This window comes from Brachyhypopomus gauderio, chromosome 5 (genome assembly GCF_052324685.1).
Source record: "Brachyhypopomus gauderio isolate BG-103 chromosome 5, BGAUD_0.2, whole genome shotgun sequence".
NCBI classification, from domain to species: Eukaryota; Metazoa; Chordata; class Actinopteri; order Gymnotiformes; family Hypopomidae; genus Brachyhypopomus; species Brachyhypopomus gauderio.
In genome coordinates this window covers 305,833-329,022 of record NC_135215.1, presented here as the reverse complement: position 1 = coordinate 329,022, position 23,190 = coordinate 305,833, and the positions used below count along the sequence as shown (strand labels likewise).

The window sequence follows — 23,190 nt, the reverse complement described above, 5'->3', positions numbered from 1 at the left end:
ACTTAGGGTGACCGGATCAGAGATGGTGAAAAAGAGGACACCTCAGCGTGGGCATATAGTTGATATTTATATGAAAATGCTTTACTGGCCCTTAACAAACACTGCAGAAAAAAAAACACTGCCCATAAAGGCTATTTGAACTCTTTTACATTTAAAATGTGCAAAACACAATTATACATTTCCATGACATTCTGTGCTGTGATAAATCATGTGTGGCTCTTTCTCACCAAGTCAAAGTGTTTGTGTTCTTCTTTTCAATGTCTTTACTTACTAAATAAAAATGGTAGCCTAAAAAATAAATACAAAATTTTAAAAATATTCTTTGTATTTGTCATTTAAAAAATTGTACACTAAGCCTATGGCTGATACTTTTCAGTCCACCTCATATTGGCGTATTTTTCAGCAGACTGAATCTTTCCCAACAGTTGACGATTACTCATCATACTTCAGTTTTACTATTAGGTTACTATTACATCATACTTCAGTGACATGAATTAAGCATGTTAGGTCTCATTGGTGACCCACATGAGGTGAGGTGATGGGGTGAGGTAACCATCACCCTTCCTCTTCGTCATCGGGCCAAGGTCTCCTTGTTCTCCAGATGTACCATTCTGACGCAAGATCAGGCCGTGCTGCTCACCGGTTTGTACGTGTCTTTCTCCTTTGACTGTCATGAGATCACCAAGTGTTCAGAAACAGCAACTGCCCTCCCAAGACTTCTGATTGGTCAGAAAGGGAGGAATGAACTGCTTTGATCTGTGTCCTCTGTCCATGCTGTGCAATTACTGGCCAAGGACACAGAATAATGAAAGGGCATAATTTAGCAGAGTGTCTGAAGAGATCTATCTATCTATCTATCTATCTATCTATCTATCTGTCTGTCTGTCTGTCTGTCTGTCTGTCCGTCTGACTGACTGACTGACTGTCTGACTGATGCCAATGTACATAAATTAACAAAAGGCAACTTTGTCTTATCTGTGATGGCAGTTAAAGTAGTATGTGTTGAGCAGTGATATTTCAAGCTTATCCTAAATTTGCACACAGGTCAGAAAGCAAAATTTGCACCCTGGCTACATTCATCTGTGTTAATGTTGCTAGTCATGAAAAAACCTCTTATTCACTTGTGCTTGTTGCTTGCTCTTCATGGTACCCAGCTGAAAGTGCCCACCTCTGATAAGTCAGGAGGCACAGTGAATTTTGGAAGGCTGCTGCTCAATTGCTGCCAGAAGGAGTTTGCGAAGGACAAGGACAGCAACGAGCGCAAGCAGAAGGAGCTGGAAGCCGCATCAGAGGTGCGACAGTCTCACCATCTTGATAGTGCACCTTCCCTCCAAGTGCACATCATTGGATGTGTATTGTTAGAGTGCAGTCCAGTCGTTTTAGTTGTGTTAAATGTGCCGTATATCCGGGCCTCGTCTCGTGTTAACGCCAACCCCCGATATTTCCCGCCAGGATGAGGAGCGTCAGCGCCTGATCGAGGAGCTGGACGCCATGAAGGACGAGGCCCGCCACCGTTCCCTCGGTAACATCAAGTTTATCGGGGAGCTGTTTAAGGTGGAGATGCTGTCGGAGCTTATATTGCATGACTGTATAGTCAAGCTGCTCCAGAAGAGCCACAGCGAGGAAAGACTAGAGTGTCTCTGCATCCTACTCTCCACCATTGGCAAGGACATCGAGAAGGCCAAGGTATCATGCGCTTATGTTCCTCCTACCTGGCTGGTAACTCTTGGCGGTAGTTTTTACCAGGCGGTAGCCACAAGCATGCTAACGAGAGTCTTGTTTTTGACTAATGTAGGAATAATGTTTGTAGGAACTCACTTACTTCTCCTGCACACTCAGTGACTCAGGTCTGACACACTGGAACCCATGCTCCTAGTAAGTGCTACATTCCAGTTATTTTAAATAGCCGGTGGCATGGCTCTCAGAATCGAAATAAAAATGTAATCAGAAGAAAACACAAGGGCACAAAACATTGTAACAAACAAAATTTGATCCCAGTGAAATGCACAAGTGATGTAAGTGATGCCGATCAAACACATCAAGTCTTCAAAGTCTCCTTACTAAACGTCCGCTCACTCACAAACAAGACTTTTATAATAGCTAAATTAATTGAAGATTATTGTCTGGACTTTCTTTTTCTAACAGAGACTTGGCTTGATAGCAATGGAGCAATAGTGCTAAATGAAGCTTCGCCTCCTGACTTTAACTATTTTAATGTCTCTAGAGTAAATAAGAGAGGTGGTGGTGTTGCATGTTTTTACCATAAAGCATTCCGCTGTAAGCAGATCTCATTAGGGGAACATCCTATGTTTGAATATCTGGCAGTACAACTCAACAGTACTTATTCAGTTCTTTTGATTGTTATCTATCATCCTCCCAGACTACATGCAGACTTTCTTGAAGATTTTGAAGAAATGCTTTCAAGGATTTTAATTGATTTTGATTATGTTTTAATTGCTGGGGATTTTAATATTCACATGGATATATCCACAAATCCAATCACTTCAGAGTTCATGAGGATGCTTAACTATTTTGATCTCATACAGCATGTATCAGGCCCAACTCATAAGCATGGCCACATTTTAGATTTGATCATTTCTAAAAGCATAGAGGTTAATAATACTGAAATTATTGATGTTGCAATTTCTGACCATTTTGGCGTATTTTTCAATATGTCATTATCTACTAGAACACTCAGTGAAAAGCGTACAATAACCAAGCGTTATCTCAGTGCTGGCAGTGCCGTGGCCTTCACAGACATGATACAGTCCCTCCCTCCCCTCTCAGAAAATGGGAATGAGCTAGTTGAAACATTCACACAGAGAGTTAAGAACTGTATTGATGCTGTGGCACCAAAGGTAACTAAAATTATCTCTGGTAAAATTAGGATGCCCTGGAGAAACACTCCTTCTATTGTAAAATTTAGGCAAGAATGTAGGCAGGCTGAGAGACGTTGGCGAAGGTCAAAATTGCAAGTACATTTTGATATTTATAAAACAACATTGCACAATTACAACAGTGAAGTGAAATCAACAAGGGAAAACTATTTCTCTACCTTAATCAATTCATCAAATAATAACTCGGCTGTCCTGTTCAGAAGTATTGATCAGCTAGTAAACCCCACCTCCTGTGTCTTCCCTGAGACTGTTTCAGTTGAAAAATGTGATGAGTTTGCAATATTTTTTAGGGACAAGATCACTAGTATAAGGCAGAACATAGCAACAAGCACTAATAGACTATCAAACCTTATATCAGTTACTCAGCCTAACTTTAATATGTCTTATTTCCAAGAAGTTGACATGGTAACACTACTTGATGTGATTTCATCACTAAAATCCTCTACTTGTGAACTGGACCCTTTACCTACATGCTTTTTCAAGCAGGTTCTGAGCTCATTAGCAAATGAAGTTCTAACGATTGTTAATCAGTCTCTGCAATTGGGTGAATTCCCTAACTTTTTTAAAACAGCAATGGTTAAACCACTATTAAAGAACAGAAATCTTGATCCCACAATTCTCAATAATTATCGACCTATATCTAACCTTTCCTTTCTTAGCAAAATCATTGAAAAAGTTGTGTCAATCCAGTTGAATGATTATGTAAAAGTAAATCAAATAAATGACACTTTTCAATCTGGTTTCAGAGCTCTCCACAGCACTGAAACAGCCCTAGTTAAGGTAGTAAATGACTTGAGATTGAATAAGGATGCAGGCAAACTCTCAGTCCTTTTTCTGCTGGATTTAAGCGCCGCTTTTGACACAGTTGATCATGAAATTCTTCTTGATCGACTACAGAGTTGGGTAGGCCTTAGTGGCTTAGTCTTAGACTGGTTTAGATCATACCTAACTGGGCGTGATTACTATGTAGCATTAGGTACCTCTTCCTCCACACGTCAAAAAATAACTTGTGGCGTCCCCCAAGGATCAATTCTTGGGCCGTTACTATTCAACCTATATATGCTTCTGCTACCACATATCATTAATAAACATGGTATTAGTTATCATCAATATGCAGATGACACTCAACTTTACATTTCTCTAGAACCTAAGGCCCTAAAATCAATTTGCTCACTGTTTGACTGCATAGATAATATACAGACATGGATGTCTGACAATTTTCTGCAATTAAATAAACAGAAGACAGAGGTTCTTGTTCTTGGCAGTGATTCACAAAGGAATGATGTCCAGACCTATTTAAATAAAATGAATCTGAATGCCAGACAATGTGTTAAGAACCTGGGCGTCACCTTTGATAATGAGCTCAGCTTCAAATCACACATCATGACTACATGCAAGACAGCTTATTTTCACCTTCGAAACATTGCTAAGGTCCGGGATATGCTCACTCCTGCTGACAGTGAAAAACTTGTCCATGCGTTTATCACATCAAGGCTAGATTATTGTAACGCTGTTCTATCTGCTCTTCCAAAGAGCTCTATTTCGCACCTACAGCGAGTTCAGAATGCGGCTGCAAGGGTTCTGACCCGCAGGAGAAAGAGAGATCATATTACACCTGCACTCCACTCACTGCACTGGTTACCTGTCAGCTTTAGGATAGATTTTAAGGTTCTAGTCATGGTTTTTAAATGTCTTCATGGTCTTGCCCCTCTTTACCTCAGTGAAATGATGGTTAGATATGTTCCAGTCAGGTCTCTGAGGTCTTCAAACAGTAATCTACTGGTGATTCCTAGATGCCGATTAAAGATTGGCGAGGGTGCTTTTAGCCACTTTTTAGCCCAAAGCTCTGGAATTCTCTTCCTGAAGAGCTCAGATGCATTTCATCCCTGAATAGTTTCAAGAACAGTCTCAAAACTTTCCTGTTTAGATCTGCTTTTAGTTAAGAAATTCTAGTCTATTATTTTATAATTTGTCACTTTATTTAATTATTTCTTTTTACCTTTAATTTTAATATTTTATTTTTATCTTCTTATATTTACTTATCTTAATTAGTTTTATTTACTTTACTTTTTTATTATATTGTTTACTTTACTTTTTTACATTTTATGTTATTTTACTTTAATTTCTTTAACATTTTCTTTTTGTCTTCTTTTTATGTTTCTTTTATTTATACTGTAAAGCACTTTGAGTTGCATGTATGTATGAAAGGTGCTATATAAATAAAGATTATTATTATTATTATTATTATTATTATTAATCAGCCCAAAATGGACCACTATTGCAGCTACATAAGCAAAATAATAAACGCGAGGAAGACCTCATTGAGGATCCGCTGCAAACTGCAAGATGTCCTGGACCTCAGACAGGTAAGTGTTACACACCCACCCGTTGGACTTCTTCAGTGTCTCTACAAATGTTTCCTTGCTTTCATTAATTTATACTCGAATGCTTACTGTACAAGTATAGTTTATAGAACAGCCGTTGACCAGCTTCAGTATTTGAGTGTGGAGGTTTCATTGCTAGTCATGCAGAGGTGGTTGGACTGCTTTCCTTTTGCAGGTTTGCTTTTCTTAATTGCCCATCCTGACAAGGTGGCTGCCGTGTTGAATGCATTTTGAAAGCGCTCCTCTCTTTCCAACTACGGTAGAATAACTGGGTGCCCCGGAGGGGTGACCAGGGCCCCAAGACCATCGTCGAGATCCACAAAGAGGCAAACTTGGAGGAGCAGAGGGAGCAGATCAAGGTACCTGAGCAGCTCCTGTCTAAGAAGGACTCCAGTCGGGCGTGTTGGTCGCGACGGGGCCCACCCGTCTGGAGGCCGCATCACCCAACCTCAGGAAGATGCCTGGAATTCGGTGCCCATCATTACCAAGACCAGGGTCCCGGCGGGTCCTTTAAAAGGCTTAAATAAAAGATTTTCAAGGTCTTTAAATGTATTGAATTACATTCTTTTTTGAAGAGTGGCATTAAATTTCATCTAAGGGGAGTGAAAAAGCTATTAATGTCCAAAAAGACAAAAAATATTTTCAATTCTACTTCTACAGCGCAAGTCTCAGTCTAACCACACAGTAAAAAAGAAGCATGGTTGGACTAGTATAACACGGCTAAATCAGCCACAGTTTCATTTCAAATTCAATTCAAATACCAATTAAAACAGTAGTATTTTGAACCCGTGACTGTTCTTCTATAAAAACATTCACATACACACAGTAGCCCCATTCACTCTAGTTCTCTTGCCAAGTGCATGTGTGCCATGTCTTGATATTTGTTATCCATCTTAAAATCAATTTATTTACTTAGAAAACCAAGGGCTGATGCAGGAATACCCTCAACTTGGTGATGTCACCTTAAAGATTCTCCTACCTTTTGCTTCGACATATTTGTAGAAATATTGCCATATTTGAGGCAAGGTTCTCAAAAATGACCATTCAAAAGTAAATACTGCAATCGTGCACAAATGATTTGATGATTTGAGGCTGTGTTTATCAGACATTGTGCTAATAATTTGCAAGGCAAAGCAGGTCTCACATTAACATGGACTACCTGAAAGCTTTGGAGGGGCCCAGCTTGAAAATTCATGTTTTTGCCATGGTAATGGTCTTAATTTTTATTCTTGGAGGTCTTAAGTCATTAAATTTGTAGGTCAACAATGTGCAGATACTCTGCAAGACGCGGCCCATCGACATTGCCTGCAGGACATAAGAATTTGGCTGTCCAATAATTTTTAAAAATGGAATGATGGCCAAACAGAGGCTATTATTATTATTTTTTTATCCAGACAGTGTTACACCAAATGCTAAACATCTGGAGCCTTTATTAATAAATACTCAGAGCTACGTAAGGAATCTCAGCGTTCTCTTTGATTCCACACTTACATTTGATAAACAGATAGTACCAGTTTTTATCAGCTAAGGAAAATCTCTAAGCTCAAATCTATTTTAACTTTTAAAGATATGGAAACAGTTGTTCATGCTTTTATTACATCATGGCTTGATTACTGTAATTCTCTGTATTTGGGTATCAACCAATCAGCTCTGTCACGCCTTCAGCTTGTTCAAAATGCAGCAGCTAGGCTCCTGACTGGAACTAAGAAAAGGGAGCATATTTCTCCAGTGTTGGCCTCCCTACATTGGCTGCCTGTTAAGTTCAAATTAAATTTAAGTTAACCTTACAAATTCATGTTTGACTGAATATGCCCTCTTAAAGTATGTAGGCATACCGTACTATTTTCATGTTTAACTGAATAAACCATTGAACACGAGTAGCCTACATTTTATTGAGCATGTTTTTTTCTTCAAGTATCAAAGTAGAACAGCTTTCTCAAGCAGTCATTGATGCATTTTGAAAACAGGAGATCCTCTGTATAAAGAACCCTTATCTCAAAAACGGACTTTTAATCATTACTTGGGTAGCACGCATATTCCGAATGAGCCATTTTAATCTAGATTAATTAAGATTAGTTTCAAGATTTCAGTGAGATTAATCTAGATTTAAAAAAATAATCTATGGCCACCCCTAATTTTAAATAAAGAAAATATTGTCATTTTCAGAGCAAGATAGCCTATAGTCGTCTGACAAAAAGACAGAAAACTATCATTTAAAATTGGGTGAATGCTATTGTCTAATTGCTTGTTTCATGCCTGTGCTATTTTCTAGCTCCACCCTTTTAGCTGTGCTGCCATAGCTAGATTTGCTGGAGCCTTGCACACTATAGTCCATTAATTTATACTTCTCTGTACTAAGGCATGTCTAATGATCTTGTCTCTCCTCTTGATGAGGTAAACCTACTCCTGACATCATGCTGCTACTGAGTCTCAAACTGTTCCAGCTGTTATGGTCCCCCTGCTTCACCCCAACTCCACTGCGCTGGACAGATGTTCCTGTGCCAGATGTTTTTCAGACATACGTACACCCAGCAAATCCTTAATCAGAACACACTGACATGTTGTTCATTCCCTTATCTGTGTGTCTGCACCTCACTTAGAATCTCTCTCCCTGGACTTTTCCATTCCCCTACATCCAGTCTACTGTACCTCCTCTCCTGATAAGGAGAACACCAATCACACATATGGTTTATTATTCTTACCAAATTGTCTTAAGACCCATCTATTTTGTTCTGTATTCAACTACACATATTATCATTAAACTTTAGAACTCTTTCCTGATACTTGTGTGTTGTGAATCTGTTCTCCTGGTTCCTGAAGTGTTCACTTAGGGTGACCGGATCAGAGATGGTGAAAAAGAGGACACCTCAGCGTGGGCATATAGTTGATATTTATATGAAAATGCTTTACTGGCCCTTAACATACACTGCAGGAAAAAAACACTGCCCTTAAAGGCTATTTGAACTCTTTTACATTTAAAATGTGCAAAACACAATTATACATTTCCATGACATTCTGTGCTGTGATAAATCATGTGTGGCTCTTTCTCATCAAGTCAAAGTGTTTGTGTTCTTCTTTTCAATGTTTGTCCTTACAAAATAAAAATGGTAGCCTAAAAAATAAATACAAAATTTAAAAATATTATTTGTATTGGCACAAAATTAGTCATATAAAAAATTTTACACTAAGCCTATGGCTGATACTTTTCAGTCCACCTCATATTGGGCGTATTTTTCAGCAGACTGAATCTTTCCCAACAGTTGACGATTACTCATCATACTTCAGTTTTACTATTAGCTTACTATTACATCATACTTCAGTGACATGAGATAAGCATGTTAGGTCTCATTGGTGACCCACATGAGGTGAGGTGATGAGGTGAGGTAACCATCACCCTTCCTCTTCGTCATCGGGCCAAGGTCTCCTTGTTCTCCAGATGTACCATTCTGACGCAAGATCAGTGCAGACAAGCCTAGTAGTTTTCTTGTGAAGTCCTCCACCAGCGAGCTGCTCACCTGCCTGGGTGAGTTCCTGTGCCGACGTTCCTGTCTGCTGAAGGACCTCTCTGCCCATGAGCCCTTGCAGTGTGTTCGCAGTGTGGACCGCTCCTTGACACTGACAGGATGGCAACAGCAAGGCTTCTTCACTCCAGGCACCGTGGTCTTCCTCTACATGCTGTGTCGTGACATCGTTTCAGCTGAGGTGGCCACCAAGGAGGAGCTGCAGGCCGTGCTGCTCACCGGTTTGTACGTGTCTTTCTCCTTTGACTGTCATGAGATCAGCTACCCAGACAAACCTTTCCTGCTGGAAGAAAATAGAGGGGCCTTTTGGACCCGAGCCCTGGAAATCGTGAACCGGATGAGTGGCAAGATGCTGCATATTAATAACAACCTGCAGTATTTTGGACAGATCTTCAATGACCTCAAGAACAGGGTAGATAATTAAAGCAATAAATAATAAAGTGTTTTTGTTACATTTATTCTTAGTAAAAAATAAACAACAACAAAAAACAGTACCACATCTTAGTCAAGGGATCCATTTGAGAGACCAAGCTCCCAATCAGTGTGGCCAAGGGACTCTGTAAACATTGTTCTGCAGCAACGAATAGAGCTGGAACCACTGCTGTGTGTCTCATTATCCCATGAGCAAAGCACACGTGGATCATCATCACTTTTATTTATAAAATGCCTGCCCCTAATTATGCTCTAGGTATTCCCAGGTCTTAACATTATTTAATGCCCGTGTACTGCTGCAAAGTTTAGAATATACACTTATACCTCTTGAACTCTGGGCAACTTAGGTAATTAAATCAGTTTTTAATGAATGATAATAAGGAAAGAAGGTAATGTTAATGTCTACCTTCTGCACCTCCAGTCCTGCGTGCCTTGTGCACAGTAAACAAGCTGTACTGCCTCTGCTTGCTTCAGGGATGTTGTGAGGGAAGCGGCCGGCATGCACCCTTCTGGCCACTAGAGGGCCTCATCCCCTGAATACTAGTGGTCTCCATGGATCCATGGATGAAGACACATCCAAAGCAAATGCTTTAGCAGAGCCCTTCAAACAGTCCATATCATTACCAGGTATAGTGTGGCCTAAAATGTACATGCAATTACAATTATTCATTTATTATCAAAAACATTTTGTTTATTTGTCATTTGCACAGCAGGTACAGGACATTAGTGCACTGAAAGACTTGTGGCGAGGCACAGGGAAAACTCTCCACATAAAGATTGCACAAACACACACAGAATAAATTAAGTGCTCATTTTGGAAATATTATAAACAACATATAAATATACACAAGACTAAGACAGACAGTTAGGGAGGGACTATGTACAAAAGCTCTCCACTTTAGTCAATGTGAGTGTGATGAGAGAGAAGAAATTGTAAGTACAGCTAGGGTGACCAAACATCCGTATTTACCGGGACATGTCCGTATTTCTCGTCCGGCTTCCCGGGTTTTTTTTTTTAAGTGAGGAAATGTCCTGGTTTTTAAATGACCTTCATCGGGCCATTAATTCTACAGGCACTAGGACCCTGTGCACGGCGCTGCATGACACGCAATCCCTGAGCCCCCCCCCCCCATGCTCAACAACTTTCGTTGGAACTCCCATGGTTTGGAGGGAGCCAACAAACCACAGCACTCACTGCTACTTCTGTGCAATTGATGTGACTGGGATCAACAGAAAGTTCCGGAGCAGCCTCAAGTATCCTGATCTTCAATCCACACGTCGTCCTGTAGCTCATTGTGATGAAATTCCAGTACCTGTCTTTGGAGAACTTCCTGATATTAGTGACAAAGATTCCTCCAGTGTTGTTTTTGCTACTGAACCTCATTTGAACTTGTCTTTAGGAATTTCAATTAAAATGTTTGATCAGCCTGTCATTAGATTTTCCACTTGTATTTTGAGTATGATTCCAAATCCAGACCTCCATGGGATAATAATTTTGATTTTGAATCTGGAACTCACTACCATCTGCGCACCATCTTGCATTTTCTTTATAAAAACTTTCTCTGTCTTGTTTGGAATATTTTATTTAATTTAGTTTTATCTTTAATGTTTATTTCCTCTGTCTAATTTCACGATTGTATTTTATTGTACGGTGTACTTGGGTGCTAGAAAGGCGCTATTAAATAAAATGCATCATTATTATTATTATTATTATTATTTACATTGATCATTTTTATGTTATTTTATTCTCCACACATGTGTGTGTGTGATAGAAAAAACTGACGCATCAGTTGTACACAGAAACAGCTGATGGGTCAGCAGAGGAATGACAGATAACATAGTGCTTTCCGTCTCTGCACATTGCTCTGATGCAGGTTACAATAAACCATACCTGTCAAGTTTTGTATAAAAAAATACGGTACATTTCCCGTATATGACGTCATCATCTAATTTGCATAATCAGTTATTTGCATATAGCTGCAATTGAGGCTGTTGGAGAGACGAAAACATCTTTGGAGTGGCAAAAACTGAAGAAAAAACACCCCAAATATGTTTTGAACTACAAATGAATAAAAAAATAAAAAATTTTTAGTGGTATTTCTAGCTACAAATGGGGACATCTCCTGGGCATATTTCTGTGCCTTTAGCCCGCGTTTGTGCTTGGCAGATTGTTCATGCTGACGGACATCGTTCCTTCCCCCATGAGAGACACTAAAATCACAGCTACAAATCTTACCGAATGAGTAGCTATGCCCCTTCATGCTCCTCTTTAGGAAAGTAAATTCCCTGTCCCATTCGTCAAAATACTTACACGTATGCTTAGCTTTTTTGGCAGGACTGCCTTCTCTCGTTAAATCCGTCTCTGATTTGTTGTTCCAGGTTTGCTCCCACTGTCGACACTAAACCCGCGAGTTTTCAATTTTTATTTTTTTTAAGCATTCATGTGCCGCTCCAAACAGAATTCTTTCACTAACCTTGCGAGAACTGCCACCTGCAGAAGTCTGGGAGCCAGTTCTCACAAGGCTAGTGACAGAATTCTGTTTGGAGCGGCACATGAATGCTTTAAAAAAAATAAAAATGAAAAATGAAAATACGGGACAAATACGGGAAAATAAAAATACGGGATTACGCCGGGACAGAATGGTAAAATACGGGACTGTCCCGGCCAAAACGGGACACTTGACAGGTATGCAATAAACACACATACAAAAGTACATGATTACATACTGAATCGCACTATTCAAAGTCCTTCTGCTAATCAGAATGACATGTACATAAATCTTTACAAACCACCCCAAACTACTTTATTTTCTGTGTGTGTGTGCGCATGAGTGTGTGTGATAGAAAGAGAATTCAAAAGGGACAGAGAAAGAGTTTTAATGTTTGTGTGAGAGTAAGTGTATGTGTGACGCAGGATGTCGATGTGACAAAGATACAGAGTTACAGTTACAGAGATAGTGAAAGATTTTGAGAGAAATATATAATAGAAAATGCTATACTGTGCGTGAGAGAAAAAGACAGATATAGACTGTAAATATGTGTGTGTGTGTGTGTGTGTGTGTGTGTGTGTGTGTGTGTGTGTGTGTGTGTGTGTGTGTGTGTGTCTGCATAGACATGTGTGTGCATAAAAAGCTAGTACGTCAGTAACTCACTTTAGTTTCTCCAGTTTAAAATATGGATCCTCCAATAGAGCAAAGAACTGCTTTACTCCCGAGTCTCCTGGTTTATTGTAATCCAGATTAAGCCCTCTAAGGTGTGACGAGGGACTTGACCTTAGAGCTGAAGTTAGAGCAGCACGGCCTTCCTCTGGAATACGTCAGCTACTTAGACTGCAGAGAGAAGGAGATAAACTCCTCACACTTACAGCTCAACACACAAACACATATGCATGAATGCACACAAAATATCTCACCAACAGATACATGCTTACTTGACATGCTTACCACTATTAACTCCATGCCCACAACACATGGAATATGTGGAGAATATTTTACATATATGGAATATTCTGGGAGAAAGATGCAGTTATATGTGTATGTGTGTAAAGAGAGAGAGAGGGAGAGAGAGATTGAGCAAGTAAGAGAGAGAGAGCACTGTGTGTTTGACAAATATGGTGATAATGAGTGTTATAGAAAGATCAAAAGTGTGAGAGAACAACAAAGAGATGGAGAAAAGACTGTGGCACTAATAATGAGTGTGTGTGTGTGTGTGCGTGTGCGTGTGTGTGTGTGTGTGTGTGTGTGTGTGTGTGTGTGTCAGTATCTCACTCTAGTTTCTCCAGTTTACATAATGGATCTTCCAGTAGAGCAGACAGCTGCATAACTCCTGAGTCTCCTGGTTTGTTGTGGTTCAGATTCATCTCTCTCAGGTATGATGAGGGATTTGACCTCAGAGCTGAAGCTAGAGCAGCACAACCTTCCTGTGTAATACTGCAGTTATACAATCTGAAAGAAAGAAGACTCACACTTACAGCTCAACACACAAAACACACACACACACACACACACACACACACACACTCACACACACACACACACACCTATGCATGCATGCACACAAAATGTCTCTCCGACACACACACAAACTTACTTGGAATAAAGCTCCAACACTATTAACTCAACTCCCACAACAAATGTTATTTATATAGAGAGATTCTGTTTATATAAAGAGAGCTTCTGTGTGATACAGTAATAATGATACAGTAATACTGTAATGATACAGTAATAATGTACTAATACAGTAATGTGTGTCTGTGTATCTGGCTAATAAAGTAATAATGTGTGTGTCTGTGCATCTGATTAATACAGTATTAATTTGTGTATGTATGTATGTGTGTGTGTGTGTGTGTGTGTGTGTGTGTGACTGTGTGTGTGTGACTAATACAGTAAAAATGTGAGAGATCAAAAGGGCTGGAGAAAAACTGATGTTATGGAAGAGTTTTCCAGATTCAGTTTCCAATTTCCAATCTTTAATCTGAGGCTTAGGAATCACCTATTTAATCAATCCTTCAGTTAATTTACTGCAAATGAAGGTGTACAACGTGGCCATCCATTCGTATAGTCCTCTGGTAATCTGAGATGTTGATGCTGTTATACGGCCACGTCACGTGTTCAGTGTAGATTGTGATGAAGATTTGAGTTGAATGCAGAAGCTCAGTGAGCCCTCATGACTGTTGTCACCTCCAGGTCCCTCCTTTTAGTTGTGCTGCAATAGATACGCCTGCCAGAGCCACATGCTAATCACTGGCACTGGTACAACCTGCTGGGCCAGACAATGGAGGATGAATTTTTGAGTCTTGTTCTTCTCATGGTTTCTTCTTAATCCCCACCTAAGTTGATTTTCCTTGACACTGTCACCCCTAGCTTGATCATCAGGGATCTGATTTGTAAATGTGCTTTGTGACAACATGTGTTGATGAATCGGATGTGGGCTATGGCCGATGCCCTGACAAAAGCTCGCCCTCATGACATGCAGCATCTGCTCCTGAAACCGTAGCAGAACGTTGAACCTTAAGAGGGGACCGGCTTTGTCTTTGTATTTGATGAATGAATAAAAGTGTTGTGATCTTATTGCATTTTAATCACAAAAGAGGGGATTGAAGGAATATTTTATCTTCCTCTGTCTGCTGTAACTCTGAACATTATGTCCCCTAATGCTCTCTTGGCGCATTTCCACTAGGGCCTGCTTGGCGCGGTACGGTTCGATTCGCGACGGTTTGTGAGTGTTTGCATTAGTACCAGGTACCAGTTTGCCGGTACCTTCAGGTACTTTTTTTGTACCTACTCGCTCGAGGTTCTAACCGTTCCAAAGCGGTACAGTTCTGTGACGTGGAGGAACAGCATGACACTGATTGGCCAGGGAGTGTCGTCACAGGTTGCGTCACAGGAGAGCGACTCCTCCGCTATCGACTCCTCAGCCATTTTTAAAACCCAAAAGCGATTACCGGGCGGTGAAGGACCATAACGGACGCAGCGGAGCAAACCGCAAAGACTGGAAATGGTTCCAGCAAATGGATGCCATATACGGTCACCGGCCAGCCAGTAACGGAAGAGAAAACGTGCTGGACACGGCAATGTCGGTGCTGGAGGCCACGGAGAATGGTGAGTGTATTGTGATTTCACAGTTTTACTAGGCTCGTAAAAGATGTAATATGAACGTAATATGAACGCATCTATTGTAAACGCAGGAATTTAGAGCTGTGTTTGTAGTTAATGTTACCACCACAGTCACTACTGTACAATAGCTAGCTCTTAGCCACAGCGTGGAGCCTTGCTAGTTGCTAGTTAGCTGTAGCCATAAACAAAGCATGAGCAGCGATGACGTGCTACACATTTTGTGCAGTTACGATATATTGTTGTTGCTTTCACGGGAATGCTTGTGTTTAATATTTGTTTCTTTTTTACGTTCAAGATTCCCCTTCCACTGACGAGGCGAGCGCCTCTTTGGAACCTCCCGCCTCCCCCGCATCATCCGTGTCATACACGGAACCAACGGTCTCTATACCGGCTGGATCTCAAACGCCTGTCCGGCGGCCCAATACAGGTGAGGAACACAAAAAACATGTGAAGCACCGGAGTAGCATGAGTACCGAGTGCATTTCAGTTTTACTAATCAACTCCCATTACCCTCTTTTTTGTCAAGGCAAGCGAAAAAGGACCCAGACGGACTTGGATATCGGCGCACATCTTCTGGAGATGCAGGCACAGGATGTGCGGATGCACGAGCATTGATTGTCGAGCCGTGATTGTAGCGAGGCCCGGGAACAAGAAGCCGAGCTGAGGAGAGCGGAGTTGGCAGAAAATGTTTCCTTCAACTGGGCTTTCCTCGGGGTGCTTGGCGAACTTGTGAACACCATGCGAGACAGACGCCAGTAAAAGCACACAAAATGTTGCTTGTAGTACAATAAATATTTATTTCATATAAAGCTATACGTTATTTTTTGGTAATTTGCTTTTTGCACTTTTTTAACTATAACTATATTATTTACATATTTTGTACTTTAAATATCTATATTTCATAATAAATTTTGATTTCATTTGATTGTATGACTGATGCTTTTTATGCAGGGTGTGTTCAGCCTGTTTGAGTAATACCAAATTATTACCAATAATTAGAGTAACCACATACAATAATGAAGATAAAGATAAATAAGATACAATAATGGTATGTGTTAAGGGGCATCGACCGGTGACCGGTCGCATACAAATGATGTCACGACACTACAACCCGCGCGCCAACAGCGACTCCACCCACATTGTGGTGGTCCACCATTGCAATGGAAACGCAACGCGACCGTACCGTTCCGTTGCGAATCGATCCGTATCGAACTGTACCGCTTCAAGCAGGCCCTAGTGGAAATGCGCCATCTGTGACCCCTGACACCCTTTTCACACCTCTCTCCCCTCGCTTCACACCCCCCCCCCCCTTTCACACCTTTTCCCTCCTCCTGTGCGTTCTGAGTGTGTGTACCAAGAACTGGCTCAGCATTTCTCCTCAAGGTGCTGCGCTTGATGCACACGTATGAATCATGTTTCCCCTCCACACAGGCTTATCAAGAACAATGCATTTGCTTCCATATATGGTAGAATATATCAACTTTGTTAGACTAGCCTTCTTGAGCCCACCCTGTTGCTTGCATGCACAGGGCTGGTCTGTGTATGTATGAATGAGGGGAGCGCCCTCTCATTTTTGAACATTTGGGTACAGCTGGCCTGTGTGAATAAACCTCTCTTCTTTAAGAGTAGTTTGTTCCTCATTTGTTCCGAGAGCTCTCAGCCACACACTTCTCTGCAGCATGTTACTATCTATTAAGGATTTATAGTGGTGTTCCTCCATGACCCTCCGCTCATTTGCTGAACACAAGAAAAGGGCTTTCTACTGAGAAACAAAACTTTTACAACCTGTATCTTGTTTAGTTCCTCATTGTACTTATATCCCTGTTTGTAACTCTTCTTACCCCATGGTTCTAGCCTTGAAATAACTTGTTACTATTCCTAGTGTGTACTCGTTTTTGTTACTATTCCCGGTCTGTATTTGTTGTTGTTACTATTCCTGGTCTGTATTTGTTGTTGTTACTAATCCCAGTCTGTATTCCTGGTCTATTGTATCCCTGATTGTGCTTCATTACTTGTGCCCCACTCTAGTCTTGTTAAGGCAGTTACTCGGTTTTCCCTGTGTGTTAGTATTTTGATTCCGTTCAGTCCCTGCACCTGTTCAGTCCCTCTGTTTCTTCATGCCCTGACCACCTTGTGTGTCTAAACCCAGTTTGGGTTTCTCCCACAGTTGCTAATAAACCCAACTTCTCTCAGTAATTGTGTCTGCCTCCTACGCTCGTCTACCCACAGTCTGTGTGTGTATGTTTGTGTGTGTCAGTAACTCACTCTAGTTTCTCCAGTTTACAGTGTAGATCCTTCAGTAAAGCAGAGAGCTGCTTCACTCCTGAGTCGAATAGTTTATTGTGGGTCAGATTCAGCTCTCTCAAGTGTGATGAAGGGTTTGACTTCAGAGCTGAAGACAGAGCAGCGCAGCCATCCTCTGAAATATTGCAGTCAGACGGCCTGCAGACAGAAGGAGATAAAACACACCTACAGCTGCACATAACAAATGCATCTCACACATAAGGTCTTTCACATTTCAGAATACACACTCTCAGAAATGAAGCTGCACCAAATCAAATCAAATCAAAGTTTATTTGTATAGCGCTTTTCACAACACATGTCACAAAGCGCTTTACAGGATTTAAAAGGTTAACAATACTATGGGCCCAGAACCCTAATGAGCAAGCCAAAGGCGACAGTGGCGAGGAAAAACTCCCTATGATGGTGGGGAATAGGAAGAAACCTCGGGAGAACCAAGACTCAAAAGGGAACCCATCCTCCATTGGGCGGCCCGTTAACACACAAATTACACAAAATACAGACAAATACACAAGCCACACACAAATCACACAATCAGACTAAGTAAAGGTAAAAATGAAAGTTCTGGGTTTTGATATTGTCATTGTAAATGTCTGTTGATGAACGCCAGGCTTTCATTCCATGTCGGAGCAGCGATGCTGGTATTGTAGGCTCCGACTGCAGTGTTACTCTCCAGGTGAACCTTGGAGAAAAGATACGAGATGTAGTAAATATGTAACAAATTAATCAAAGGCCAAACTAAACAGATGAGTCTTTAATCGAGTTTTAAACATTGAGACTGTGTCTGAGTCCCGAATAGAGGCAGGAAGATTATTCCACAATTGTGGAGCTTTAAAAGAAAAGGCTCTTCCACCTGCTGTGATCTTTTTGATCCTAGGAACAGTTAATAACCCTGCGTCCTGTGAGCGAAGTGAACGCGCTGGGTTATATTGTTCAATAAGTTCACTAAGATAGTCTGGAGCTAAGCCATGCAGCGTTTTATATGTTAATAAAAGTATTTTATAGTCAATACGGAATCTAATTGGCAGCCAGTGTAATGACGATAGTACGGGACTAATGTGATCAAACTTTTTAGTTTTTGTTAAAACTCGTGCTGCTGCGTTCTGAACCAGCTGGAGTTTGTTTATCGATTTACCAGAACATCCAGCTAAGAGACTGTTGCAATAGTCTAAACGAGAGGATATGAATGCATGGATTAGTTTTTCTGCATCACTAGTATTTAATATGTTTCTAATTTTGGCAATGTTGCGCAAGTGAAAGAACGCTACCCTAGTTATATTATTAATATGTGTATTGAACGAGAGATCTGGGTCTATTGTGACGCCCAAGTTCTTTACCTCTGCGCTGGGGGTTATAGTAAAAGAATGTAGATTCAATGCTACATTATGTATCTTGTCTCTCGCAGCCCTAGACCCAACTATTATTAATTCTGTTTTATCGGGATTTAGTGCTAGAAAGTTACACGCCATCCAATGTTTAATCTCTTCTACACATTTCTCTATTTTACTGTTTGCGCCTAAATCATCGGGTTTTGCCGATAAATATAGCTGAGTGTCGTCTGCGTAGGAATGGAAACTGATGTCGTGCTTATGCATAATCTCGCCTAGGGGTAACATGTACAGTGTGAATAGAAGTGGTCCTAGGACTGTCCCTTGTGGGACACCGTATTTAACCTGCACAGATTTAGAGGTTTTATTATTAACACTTACACATTGGAAACGGTCAGTCAAATATGATCTAAACCAGGAGAGTGCGACTCCTTTAATACCTACCGTGTTTTCTAGTCTATCCAGCAAAATGTTGTGGTCTACAGTATCAAAAGCTGCACTAAGATCTAACAGTACAAGGAACGAGACTAGCCCATTATCGGCCGATATTAGTAAATCATTCACTACCCTGAGTAAAGCTGTTTCAGTGCTGTGGTTTGGTCTAAATCCTGATTGGAACTTTTCATGGATACTATTTGATTGGAGATGGTGGTTTAACTGATTGGAAACTGCTTTTTCTAAAATTTTAGAGATAAATGGGAGATTAGAAATGGGTCTATAGTTGGCTAGAATCTGCGGATCTAGATTCTGTTTTTTAATCAAGGGTCTAATTACGGCGCATTTTAATTGTTTGGGCACGTACCCTAGGTTAAGGGAACAGTTAATCATATTAAGTAAGGGCCCTGCAATGGCTGGGAGTAGGTCTTTAAATAGACGGGTTGGAACTGGGTCGAATATACATGATGTAGGCTTAGATGAATTAATCAGTGTTGTGAGCTCTTTTTGCGATATAGGATCGAAGACATTTAGCTCGGTAATATTTTTGGATGCATAGTTACTAATAACTAAACTACTGGGGTTGGATTGGAGGTTAGGCTGCAATGTATTATGACTCTGTAGTCGGATATTATCTATTTTATTATTAAAAAAGTTTAAAAATTCATCGCTAGTGTGTGTAAGTGTTGTATTAGAACTAGTGTCGTTGATATTTCTTGTTAGTTTTGATACAGTCGCGAAGAGAAATCTAGGGTTATTTTTGTTGTTTTCTATTAGTGTCGAATAGTATGCGGCTCTAGCTTTTATTAAGGCATGTTTGTATTTGACTATGGCGTCTTTCCATGTGATTCTAAACACTTCTAGTGAGGTGGATCTCCATTTTCGCTCCGCTGCTCGAGCTGCCTGTTTTAGAAGACGGGTGTGGTCGTCATACCATGGTGCAAGCTTTTTCTCCCTAATTAATTTTGTTTTAACTGGAGCTACACTGTCTAAGGTATTGCTGAGTGTGTAATAAAACTGTTGTGTTGCCTGTTCTAATTCATTGGGCTGCAGTGGCATAGTGTTCGGTAGCTCTGGTAGTAAGTTTATAAATGTTGCTGCAGTGTCGGATGTGATAGTGCGCGTGGTTTTTGTATGGCGCATCTGATGTACATCGTATAAAGCCATTTCATATATTAGTAGGGAATGATCTGAAATGGCGTCATTTTGGGGGATGACTGCCAAATGTTCTATGTTTAATCCGTAAGTAAGTATTAAGTCTAAGGTGTGTTTACAGCGGTGGGTAGGCCCTGTCACATTTTGGGCTATACCTACTGAATCTAGTATGGAGTCGAACGCGATTTTCAGTGGGTCTGATTCATTTTCATAATGAATGTTGAAATCACCCACAATTACAAATCTCTCGATGGTTAAGACTATTTCCGAAAGAAACTCAGCAAATTCCTTAAGAAATTCTGAGTAAGGACCCGGCGGTCGATAGATGGTCACTAGTTTAAGCTTTGTTTTATTGCCTATAAGATTATTGCCTATTTCACCTATCAGAGCCTCGAATGAGTTAATAGAGGTGGTTGGTTTTACAGTAAAACCTATATCTATGTCATATATTGTGGCTACTCCACCTCCACGCCCTGTGATACGGGGCTGATGAACATAACTGTATCCAGGAGGAGCTGCTTCATTAAAACTTACATATTCGTCCACTCTAGCCCATGTCTCTGTTAAACAGAGTGCATTTAGTCTGTTATCTGTGATTATTTCGTTTACTATCACAGCTTTTGATGCAAGCGATCTAATGTTTAAAAGTCCTAGCCTTAGCTTAATATTGCTGCTTACTTCGCGTTGATTATTTAATTTAATTTTAATTAGATTTTTAAAACATATCGCCCTGTTATTCTTATACCTGCCACGGCTAACAGACACAGTCTCAATGGTTTGGTAGTTAGGGAAGTAAGTTCTACTTAGCTGATTTGCGTGGTTTGTTGTGGCTGGTCAGGCTCGGCGTAGCACGTCCTCGATGTTCCGGGAGAGGACTGCCGAGCCTAGGCGACTGGGGTGAAGTCCATCTCGGCGGTAGAGTGACGGACGCTCACGGAAACTCTCCCAGTTGTCGACGTAGTCCACGCCGACGCTGCCACAGGTGTCCCGGAGCCAGCTGTGGAGACAGAAAAGACGGCTAAATCACCTAATCACCCCAAACACATATGCTGTGTGTGTGTGTTTATTAGAGAGGGATGCTGCGATGTGTGTGTGCATGTGTGTGTATAAATAGAGAGTGAGAAAGAAGGGAGTGTGTGTAAGTGATTAATGTGTATGTGTTCTGATAAATACACTGATAATATGGGTGTTTCAGAGATAGAAAAAGGGTAATAGCAATTATTTGTGTGTATGTGAAAGAGACACACACTATTTTAAAGTGTGTATTTATAAGCACATATATAAAGCATATGTATACATATACTTTTGCATATTTGCCAAATCCGTTACTTTAGTTATCCTTTACTTTAGTTATCTCTCATGCTCTTAACATTTTTATGGTGCTTTGACACTTGTATTCATTTCATACTAATAAAGATACTTTGAACTACTAAGACTGAGAGAAAATTGAGTGAAACATTGTGTGTCTTTGTGTGTGTGAGTGAGTGAGAGAGAGAGAGAGAGAGAGAGAAAGACAGAGAGAGATTGTGTGTATGCATGTATGAAAAAACAGTAAGTCAGTAACTCACAGCCTTCCTGTGTTGCAGCTAGATAACCTGCAGAGAGAAGGAGAACAACTCCCCCCATGCACTACAACACACACATACACACCACATACTAAATGTCACTTCTACATAAACACAACCAAACACTAACACCCACATACACACACTCAGAAGTTAAGCTGTACAACTCTACATTTTTTAGTGGCACTGAGGCTGATTGTTTTGGGGAACAGTAAGAAATCTTCAGTTGGAAACTTCTTCAGATTTCTTGTCAGAATTCAGTGGACCCCTCACTTTGACCAGTCCTATATGTCTAGCAATGGTTTTACTTAGAGACATTAATCCATGCTGACACTGATTGTACTGTCATGATACGGGGGCCCCCTGCCTGCTGCCTCCGTCCACAGCGGCAGTAGTTTATGTTGTTCTGTTGCTGTTGCATTGTGTTTGTGCCTCAGGTGGGTGGGGACCATTATAATCCCCAGCACCTGAGGGCCATATGTTCATCTATATATAGCTTGTCTTTGTACCAGTACTGCTGGTTATTGTTTCCTTAATTCGGATCATGTCACGGGTTTTTTTGTGCACCTTATTCATTAAATTCCTCCTTTTCCTCAAGAGTTTTGTTTATTCTTAGTCATTAGAAACACTGCACATGTCATGTTCACTTCCTGTTCATAAATCTCACAATGTTAATGTTAATCAAGGAGCACCCCAGGGATCAGTTCTTGGCCATTTCCATGTAATTATCTATATGTTACACCTTGGTCAAATTAGTCATGAATATGGTCTTCACATCCACTGTTATGCTGATGACCACTACCCTAGCACCCCTTGCTATGCTCTCCTATATTCGAGATCTTAAAATGTAGATGAGCATTAATTACCTGACTATCCTTACAAAACTGTGGTTCTAGTCACTGGTCCTAAGTTCATAATTTCCAGACTTCATGGTGCCACGATCTTCTTCTACCCCTGCTATATTGCTAGACTTGGGCTCATAGCCAGCCACCACCACACTGACGCTCTGGTTCATGCTTAATCATGTCCAATCTTGATTATATTAAGTTATTATATCTTGATAACTCTCTTTCTCCTGAAACTCAAAACTTTGTTTGGCAAACCAAAACAAACTGGTCTGCTCACTTTATTATGTCTGCTACGTTACACTGGTTATCTATCTCACAATGCATTCAGTTTAAACTTATTGTGGCGTGGTGTGGTAGAAAGAAGTTGCAGAGAAGTCCATTCTCCAAACAGAACAGAGGTTTTATTGTTCTTTGTAATAAAACTGGCACTCACAGGCACAATCAGTATAACTCGAGGCCTAAATGAGGTACGCCTTGCACATGAAACACAGGGGGAGGTCATGACGACGGCAACGTTACACATACATGGAGGGGAAACTAAGATAATGCACAGGTACACAAAAGGATGGACCGGGGTGACTTAACTAATAAAACACAATAAATAATCATTAAAAACACTATACAAACATAAACATCGCATAATTAAACACAACAGGGCCGGGGCCGCAAGGGCTCATGGGTAATGGTGTCACCCTCCGGCACCCCCCAT

The 23,190-nt window shown here is 40.6% G+C and overlaps 2 protein-coding genes and 1 long non-coding RNA gene across 3 annotated transcripts in view; 1 reads left to right on the top strand and 2 right to left on the bottom strand.

Annotated features, from left to right (window-relative positions):
* LOC143513736 (uncharacterized) overlaps positions 1–9,226 on the top strand; it is a 66,743-nt gene extending 57,517 nt beyond the window's left edge. The window contains exon 7 of the mRNA XM_077004472.1: positions 8,743–9,226. Coding sequence (XP_076860587.1) covers positions 8,743–9,226 — 484 coding nt within the window. The remainder of the gene's footprint in view (positions 1–8,742) is intronic.
* Positions 9,227–10,462: 1,236 nt separating this feature from the next.
* Positions 10,463–17,352, bottom strand: LOC143513735 (ribonuclease inhibitor-like). The gene is made up of 5 exons (XM_077004470.1): positions 17,336–17,352; positions 17,115–17,291; positions 13,002–13,178; positions 12,387–12,563; positions 10,463–10,551 (listed from the first exon to the last, which is right to left on the bottom strand). The coding sequence occupies exons 1-4, from the start codon at positions 17,350–17,352 to the stop codon at positions 12,551–12,553; spliced, it is 384 nt and encodes a 127-aa protein (XP_076860585.1). The 3' UTR covers positions 10,463–10,551; positions 12,387–12,550.
* A 52-nt stretch (positions 17,353–17,404) lies between these two features.
* LOC143513989 (uncharacterized) lies at positions 17,405–21,085 on the bottom strand. The gene is made up of 2 exons (XR_013130743.1): positions 20,872–21,085; positions 17,405–17,832 (listed from the first exon to the last, which is right to left on the bottom strand). It is a non-coding gene; the product is annotated as an uncharacterized LOC143513989 (long non-coding RNA).
* Between the last annotated feature and the right edge of the window lie 2,105 nt (positions 21,086–23,190).

Excerpts from the sequence above, each read along its gene's own strand:
- LOC143513735 (XM_077004470.1), bottom strand. Across the intron at positions 13,179-17,114 it reads TGTAAACTGGAGAAACTAGA|ATTGTATAACTGCAGTATTA; the intron begins GTGAGTTACTGA and ends TCTTTCTTTCAG.